The sequence below is a fragment of the Antedon bifida genome, chromosome 10 (genome assembly GCF_963402885.1).
Source record: "Antedon bifida chromosome 10, ecAntBifi1.1, whole genome shotgun sequence".
NCBI classification, from domain to species: Eukaryota; Metazoa; Echinodermata; class Crinoidea; order Comatulida; family Antedonidae; genus Antedon; species Antedon bifida.
The window spans coordinates 1739862-1749546 of NC_136235.1; the positions used below are offsets into that span (position 1 = coordinate 1739862).

General features: G+C 32.8%; 2 protein-coding genes across 2 annotated transcripts in view; one reads left to right on the top strand and one right to left on the bottom strand.

Annotated features, from left to right (window-relative positions):
* Positions 1–9280, top strand: part of LOC144854546 (laminin subunit alpha-2-like) — a 74751-nt gene extending 65471 nt beyond the window's left edge. The window contains exons 56-61 of the mRNA XM_078712492.1: positions 3526–3721; positions 4618–4776; positions 5292–5451; positions 5860–5993; positions 6568–6787; positions 8451–9280. Of these exons, the coding sequence (XP_078568618.1) occupies positions 3526–3721; positions 4618–4776; positions 5292–5451; positions 5860–5993; positions 6568–6787; positions 8451–8569 (988 nt within the window). The 3' untranslated portion in view covers positions 8570–9280. The remainder of the gene's footprint in view (positions 1–3525; positions 3722–4617; positions 4777–5291; positions 5452–5859; positions 5994–6567; positions 6788–8450) is intronic.
* LOC144854468 (5-hydroxytryptamine receptor 1A-beta-like) lies at positions 590–1624 on the bottom strand. Its single transcript, XM_078712428.1, has one exon. The coding sequence runs from the start codon at positions 1622–1624 to the stop codon at positions 590–592; it is 1035 nt and encodes a 344-aa protein (XP_078568554.1).
* Positions 9281–9685: the final 405 nt, after the last annotated feature.

Here is a 9685-nt window from a genome sequence, read left to right on the forward strand (position 1 = left end):
TATTCTGAACTGTATGTAGTACGTATACAGTATAGTGTTATGCTTAATATATTTAGACGTGACACAAAATAGAGAGCGCACTAAAATTGTTCTAATGGCATAATCGTTTTTCTGTGCGCAATATTCTAACGTATGACGTGCACGTGCAGTTTGCGTGGCGGATAACCCGAATTCGTCAAAGTGACGAGTTCAAATCTAGTCTTTATTTTAGTTTTAATAATTACAAGGATAAATACATTTAGTTGTCTGAGAAAAATATTCACAATTGATTCTAATTTCAAATTAAATGTCCAAATTACAGCAATTTCATACTTCAAGTTTGTTCAAGTGCAATTTTAGATATAAGTAGAGTCCACTAAAAGCTTAACACTTTTTCTGCAATTATAGAGAGGATACAAAAGGTTAACTAATAGCCAAACATTATAAAAGTGTTTGAGAGATGATAAATTGTGAGAATCCCCTGGACAATCATTATCTATTGATCAACAACAAAACATGCCATAATTACGTTGGAATATACGTTTTTTCTAAAGTATGTACATGTTTTGTGTAGAAAGATATATGCTCATTTAATTTTACAAAGCACAAATTAAACTGTGTCCATGGTTGGTTGTTTTAAGTGTAAAAGTTTTCTGAAAGCATGCTGGAAGTCCTTATTGAATTTAGTATAGATGATTGGATTGACTGCTGAGTTGCTGTACCCAAGCCATAAAAAAACACTTCCCCACACCTGAGGCAAAGAACAGTTACTGCAGAATGGTAGTATAAGTGCTGTGATAAAAAATGGCAACCAGCTAATGAGAAAAGCACCGGTGACAATGCACAATGTTTTAGTCGCTCGTCTTTCTCTGCGTATTATTAAAGATTGCTTCGTAGATCCAATACAAAGCATGGACTTTATTGCCGAGTTTGGTTTTTTAAAGGATGAGTCATTATTTCTGGCACTGATGGGCTGGAATTTGGACTGTTTATGAATGTGGTCCATGGCTTTACGAAAGGTACGCCAATACACAACCAACATAACAGTCATCGGTATGAAAAATGCTCCAAATGTGGACAAAATTGTGTAGAACTTATTTTGAGTTATTATACATTCTTTTGAGTTACTTTCTGTTGACCTTAAACCGAGTAATGGAATGATAGATATTACCAAAGCAACCAACCATACAAAAATGATCATGGTGATCATGCGTTTACGCGTCCTTTTCCTCATGTAGTTTACGTGCTGTGTAATTGCCCAATAACGATCCAGCGAGATGATACAAAGGTTAAGTATACTCGCTGTGCAGCAGAAAACATCACTAGATATCCATATGTTACAAACAGTGTTTCCAAGGACCCAATCATCAGTTAGCTCCGACACCAAACTTATCGGCAGGACAAGAATGGACAAAAGAAGATCAGATAAAGCCAGCGACGCTATCAAATAGTTTTGCGGTAGTTGGAGACTAGTTTCTTTCCAAATAGCCAATAACACAAGTAAATTTCCAGAAAATATGCATGATATTACTATAACTAGCAGAAAAGCAACTATCATTTTAAAAGCAACTGTCATGGAACCTTCAAAAACAAAATTTGTCTGATTTATACAATCTGTCCAGTTGGTATGTATATCTGACGCCATTCCACAATAATTTTACTAATTCGTCTTGACCAATCGGTTGTTCCTCTCGACCACTCTCACTGTGATAAAAAATATGATCTTTATCTTTTTAAAATAACTTTATTATAATTTAAAAACTTACAATTTTGTTTTCCTTTCAGAATAGTTTACAAGGTTACCTTATAATGTAATAATAATATTGGTTGAAAAACAGTATCTCAGTTTGAGGTGTTCCTTTCTCGATAAACAGTACAATGTATGTTGTCATATTCACATCGTATTCAATCAGTATTATTGTTCTGTACGACATTTGTACTGATTGAATATAACACTAAATTTAATTGATCTAAATGCAAGTCCTGAACAAATCAACAATGATATTGAGGATTGCAGATTTTAATTTAGATACAAATAAATTAGAAAAAGAAATGGCAAAATGCTATTCCTACATCAGGATTAATTCTTTTATTTTGAAATGATTTACTTTTATTCGAATGGTGTTAAAATTACTTGTGCTATTGAATCAAACTATGAAATGGACTGAAAAAGTATTTTAACATTTATTCCAATTCCTCACACACTACTGTAAAAGGGGACCTTTATTTCGCTCATTCTGCCTAAAACTAAATTTGGTTATTATTGATATTAGTGTAAATGTTCACATTTTTTATTAAACCTGGTGCTACTCTTTAACAAGCTTTTTAGAAAATGTCCTTATTTCAACTCTTTTACATTTTTCTTTGTTGTTTCAAACAAAACATCTTGATTTTGTTGAATAGTGTTATCATACTACCTATAATAGGTTTTCATAATTGTTCTATTTTAAGTAAATAACTCTATTGTAGGACCCTGATGTAGATAGGTATGTAACAGGAACTTATAAATATACAACAGATATGCTAATCTTTTTCTTTCTTTAAAAAACTAGAATTAAGTCATAAATAAATTAAACCATAAATAAAAATTATTAAAAACTATAACCTGATGAAATTAAAAATCATTCAGTCTCAGTTTTGGAATTTTTTACTATAATACAATTATTACTTTGTACTTTACTGATGACAACAAAATAAATGTGAAATATTTACAATATTAATATTAAAATCGTTAAAAAAGTACTTGTAATAATAGTAAACATATAATAATAGTAAAAGGTAACTACTTCGGCTTACATTCAAATGTTAAACAAAAATAATACTCACAATATTTAAGTGATTATAAAACCGTAATATAGCAAGTGTGCGATGAGATGTTACAGTGAGATAATGATGAGTTGTGGTCATTGAAATGATTGCAAAGAAACACAATTAGGCTAATATAAAAACTGTTACATAACATCTTTAAACATGATGTTCCCTCATTGGCTAGTTCATTGTTGTAGTGGAGGACATCAAATATGTGTGGTCGAGGTTGTCATAGACAAGTGCATTGAGTAATAATTATACAACTGGCTGTACACTGTATTTATACCACATTCACAAGCTGTGGACATTTAGTGATTTGTTCATTATAATTTGAAATCAGTAGCAGAAATCAGCATAGCATTATTTATTTATTTCTGTATAAATATATTGAATTTAAGAAGAAATTCTAAATGCCCTGGTGATAAATTCTTAATTAAATTTTAAAAGATGACAAAATACAAAAGAAAGTGAAAAAAACTAATAATTTGAAACTCAAGCAAGACCATAGTAAAAAATACTAAAATTTGGCAGATTGCAAGATAAAAATATTATTGTACTATTTTATTTGAGTTTGATCAATACAATTGCCTATTATTTAAAATTAATTCCTTAATTAAATAATGAAAGTTCTTATTGTACTGATCAAGATGTCCTAATAATATTCCATATTATTATTATTGTTAATAACACATTTATTTATTGAATTCTCACAAATGCTTTTTGTTATTATCTTTACAGATTTGAAATAGAAATTGAATTTCGAACTGTCAGCTTTATGTCTGGTGTGTTGGCCTTCATGAGGTCAGAGGATGATTCTGTTTTCTTTGGATTGCTTCTTGTTAATGGCATAGTCGTGTTTCAGTTTGATAATGGTGAGGCTAAAAAGCATGATATTTCTATACAAACTGCAGTTGATGATGGTCTTTGGCATCAGGTATGTTCAAGCTAAATTGTATAACTTAATCAGAACTTCATGAGATATAATTGTACTTATATCACTCTGTACATAGAGAACACTTTTGCAAAGAAATTTGCAAGTAATTGTCAGGTGTGAATATACCAACTTTAACAACAATATAAACTACACATATAACAAAATTAGACAAATACATTTTAAGTACACAATCGGTATGTTTAAATAGGCTATGACACTTAATAACAAAAATATACAACATAACAAAGTTAGTCTGATGGTTTGCTTTATAGTATCGGTAAGTAATATTTAGTCAAGTCAAGTCAAGTATCGTTTATTGTCATTTGTTTTAAGAAAAAACATAGAAATTCTGTTTGCTGTGTTGGCGGACACAACACAAACTCAAAACAAAAACATTACAAAAAGTGTCTACATGATGTTTAAGGCTCTAATAGCTCCTAATAGTGATTTCCACGGACATTACAATTTATAAAACATCATGAAATATGAAATGAAAATAAATACATGAATAATACAAAGACTTGAGGAAAAAAAACATGGAAAGCAGGGGATAACCCTTTAAGCCCAAAGACTTGTTTACAAAGGGGTCCCCAATTGTTTCCAACGCTCATACATTGAGACCACAATTCTCGAGTGTAGTCTAAGGCCAATTGTATATTAACAACAATTACAAGTTAGTTTAATGTAGTAAACTTAGATGTATGTACATTATTGATTGTAATTCAGTTAAGTTTTTGATCTGCACCTTAATAATACTTGAAAGAATATTTTAAATAATCAGCTTTACGTTTGATAACATATACATATATTTTTTATCTTTTGTGGTTAACCACCACCGTTATTTATTCAAGTACAGTCTAATATAATATAATATATATTACTGTAATATATTTTAGGTTACTATTAACCGTAATCGACGTACAGCCACACTTACAGTCGATGGAAAACAGCAACGTAGCAAAGCTAGGTATTGGGACAAGTATAGAATGAAATTACAATCACCTTTGTACATTGGAGGCATCCCAGACACAGCCAGCAAGAGGCTAAAAGATGATGTAAGTCATATTATAATATAATATTAAAAATAAGATAAAATTTGATAATAATAATAATATGCTAGTAATAGTTCAGTAACATCTGCAAATTTGGGTTTGTCAAATTTGATCATAATTATTGAAAATAAACAATATTGAAAATAAACAAGATCAAGGTATAAGATGTGACTTTCCGGGTTGATTTTGTTTTGTCATATAATTTTACTCTGCATTCTTTTTATTTTATGTATTTGTGTTCAAAGTACTACTTTTATGTATACCATAAAACGTTGAAACGAAGCCCCTTTATTTTGCAAAAGTTATCTAAAACAGAAGCCAATCTCGAAAAGAAGCTTCTCTCGAAAAGAAGCCAAAGCCTAACAATAAAAGAAGCCCATGGATTTATTTTGAGGGTTTACAGTATTGATTAAATGCAAATTATAGATAAAAGTAATGGTGGTTCGACGGATGAATAAGTGAATGAATACTGCTAAAAGAAAAACAAATAAAATATTTTGATTTTATTCTTTTTTCAGGTACCTACAACATTCAATGGATGTATACGCAAGTTCCAATTAAACTACAAAACCATAGATCTAGCTGCCATCAATGACACTTATGGTGTTACAAACTGTTACAAACCAACAGAACAACCAGCCTCGATTCACTTCCTTGGTTCAGGATTTGTAGCACATGGTAAGGCGCAACTAGGGTGAACCCTATAATTTTAAATGTTTGCAAGTGTAAAAATTCACAGTGTAACTCCAATCATGATCTTATTTTTTCATTAAGAGTATGGTATAGATTAATCTGTAAATTGCTTTTTATTATACATTTATGTATTTGTATTTTGATGGATGAATAAAGGTGAATATGACTACTTACTAAATTTTGTTTGTAAGATAAGACAATTATGGAAATCCACAACGCAAATCCGATCATGATCATTATATATTTATTTATTATTAACAAAACGGACAGAAATACTAAAAAATGAAAGAATTAACCTTCTTTCTTTTCGCCTTTTGTATAATATGTCTATTACAATATATACTACTTAAACAACTTGTTATCTAACATTTTGTTGGGTATGTTTTATTGCAGATAATGCCTTTAATGTTGGTGAACGTTTTGAGATCAAAATGAAGTTTAAAACAAATCGAAACACTGGAACTCTCCTGTTTGCAAATAGCGATGTTGCTAGCGATTTACTCTCGTTAGAACTAATGAATGGAACGGTGAGTTGACATGGTTTTTATTTGTTACTATAGTTTGAGAAGCAGTTTAGAATTTATTGGAAAAACCAACAATGATGTATTTACAGTGGCTGCATCTCAATATACATAATAATAAACCATAGTTTAAAACAAATGCCAGAAGGATGACAGAAGACATGATATCTGTTTTCCATTGCTTAGAAACATAAACACTTAACATACAAAAACACAACACCTTAACATTTGTGAAAAATTAGCATTGTAAAGCTGACAAGGAATGATAAATAATTAAATCTCTACAGTGGTCGACTTTAAATTTGTTGTTTGATCTATTTGTTATGTAGAATAAATAATAAATGGACGGTGAATGAATGGATGGATAGGTAAAGGGATGAATGATTACTGTACACATTCTGTTTGTATACTGATAAATTTAGTTTGAAATATGTGCTAATTGAAGCTTTGCAATTGTATGATTAAATTAGTAGTTAACATTCTTGTCAAAGAATCTTCATGTTGATTGTAAAGGTGGTCACAAGTCATAAGCAAGTAAGTAAAGGCCAACACACCCAAACCTTTGTTCTCTTCTTTTTAGATGGTATTCACAGTAAATAATGGTCAAAATTCAATGTATGTGACATTTACACCAAAATCTATACTATGTGACTACAAATGGCATGAAGTTCACGCCCTCAAGGACGGTGACATGCTACAACTTAACATTGATGATAGTGATCGACTAGAAGAGTACACAGGAAGCGGAACGACAACAAGTGCAGATACAACTAGTTCACTCTTCTTTGGTGGTATACCAGGTAAGTTTCCATTCATTTTAAGCAAGTAAAAAAAACTGCCCAGTGATTATTAGTTATTGAATTTAGATTTGGGATTAGTAGCATCCATAAACTAGGACCTTGGTATTGGTAGCATCCATAACATGCTAGGACCCTGGGATTGGTAACATCCATAACATGCTAGGACCCTGGGATTGGTAACATCCATAACAGGCTAGGGCCTTGGGATTGGTAACATCCATAACATGCTAGGACCCTGGGATTGGTAACATCCATAACATGCTAGGACCCTGGGATTGGTAACATCCATAACATGCTAGGACCCTGGGATTGGTAGCATCCATAACATGCTAGGACCCTGGGATTGGTAGCATCCATAACATGCTAGGACCCTGGGATTGGTAACATCCATAACATGCTAGGACCCTGGGATTGGTAACATCCATAACATGCTAGGACCCTGGGATTGGTAACATCCATAACATGCTAGGACCCTGGGATTGGTAGCATCCATAACATGCTAGGACCCTGGGATTGGTAACATCCATAACATGCTAGGGCCTTGGGATTGGTAACATCCATAACAGGCTAGGACCTTGGGATTGGTAACATCCATAACAGGCTAGGGCCTTGGGATTGGTAACATCCATAACAGGCTAGGACCTTGGGATTGGTAACATCCATAACAGGCTAGGGCCTTGGGATTGGTAACATCCATAACAGGCTAGGGCCTTGGGATTGGTAACATCCATAACAGGCTAGGACCTTGGGATTGGTAACATCCATAACAGGCTAGGGCCTTGGGATTGGTAACATCCATAACAGGCTAGGACCTTGGGATTGGTAACATCCATAACAGGCTAGGGCCTTGGGATTGGTAACATCCATAACAGGCTAGGGCCTTGGGATTGGTAACATCCATAACAGGCTAGGGCCTTGGGATTGGTAACATCCATAACATGCTAGGACCTTGGGATTGGTAGCATCCATAACATGCTAGGACCTTGGGATTGGTAGCATCCATAACATGCTAGGACCTTGGGATTGGTAACATCCATAACAGGCTAGGGCCTTGGGATTGGTAACATCCATAACAGGCTAGGGCCTTGGGATTGGTAACATCCATAACAGGCTAGGGCCTTGGGATTGGTAACATCCATAACAGGCTAGGGCCTTGGGATTGGTAACATCCATAACATGCTAGGACCTTGGGATTGGTAGCATCCATAACATGCTAGGACCCTGGGATTGGTAGCATCCATAACATGCTAGGACCCTGGGATTGGTAGCATCCATAACAGGCTAGGACCTTGGGATTGGTAACATCCATAACAGGCTAGGACCCTGGGATTGGTAACATCCATAACAGGCTAGGACCCTGGGATTGGTAACATCCATAACAGGCTAGGACCCTGGGATTGGTAACATCCATAACATGCTAGGACCCTGGGATTGGTAACATCCATAACATGCTAGGACCCTGGGATTGGTAGCATCCATAACATGCTAGGACCCTGGGATTGGTAGCATCCATAACATGCTAGGACCCTGGGATTGGTAACATCCATAACATGCTAGGACCCTGGGATCCAACACAAGTTTGTATAAATATGATTGAAATGAACCCCATCAATCTATACCCAATAATCATATTTATAATACTGTATAATCATTGTTTCTTCAGATTCTTTAGCTGGTTTTAATGGCTGTATCAGAAACATCATTCTAAATGGCGCCTATATTGACCCTTACTCTGCGTATCAACATCATCACGTCATACTTGGAGTGTGTCCGCAAGGTTGAGATTTACAACAGATTTAACTAATTTTAGTTCATAGTATTTACCCAAAGATGTTTCTATTATAAATATTTTGGTGAAAAGCTATTTTTACAGTATTTATAAGATGATATATTTGTATGGATTTAACAGTGTAAATGGATGATTGTCATTCATTGTGAATTGTTAGTGATATTTTATTTTAATAAAAACATATTTTAAAGCATTAAATGTCTTGAAAGATACCTTAAACATAAAGCCTTCTAGCAATTTAACTTTAATTTCAAAAATATTAAAAATAATTGCAAGATGGTGTAAATAAATGTTGATGAAGTTCATCCATGTATTTTTAAGTATTAATTAAATACTAAAATTATTACAATATGAAAGAAAGTGTCCATTTGAATTAACTGCAAGGTGTTGAAATAACGGTTACTAGTTCAACATCTTGGTAACCTTGGGATTGCGCAAAATAGGAGAGTTTCTGCGAAGTCTCCTTTTAATAACAACATTCCTACTTTTAGGAGAGTTATCGACTTTCAACTCAGTCTAGTTCTGGGAAAGTGAACTATAGAGGTCGCTATATCATTTTAAAGGTTTATGGTAGAATTGACTTGTAACATTGTTAGTCATTGTTGGGTCATTTTATCTTCTCTGTATTCTTGCTCAGTGTCATATTTCAAAAGAAAGAAACAGGTAAAATAGACAATTTTAGGGTAAACATTTTATAAACCTTTTTATATTTATTTAATTGTAAATATTTTATGTACAGTGTTTTAAATTTTAATATGTATTTAATAACTTGTTTATAAAGGATTTATAAAAGTGCTTTCACTGCGATTACAAACTTCTAATTTAGAAAAAAAAATACTGAAGTGTCTTTCAGTGCATTCCTATGAATATGACATTTAGGGCAGTAAAGGTACACAATGGAGTTTGTTATTATTCATTACTTTTATATCACAGTTTTATAAGATACTTAATCATAAGTGTGAGCTTAGATAATAGTAATGTTGGGATTAGCATACACATTGATGTCAGACTTGGAGTTAGACAAACAATTGTTAATGAATGACTTTTAGATGGTAAGTTTAAACTTATTTTAGAAGCTAAGAATGATACAATTAATATTAATAACAAAA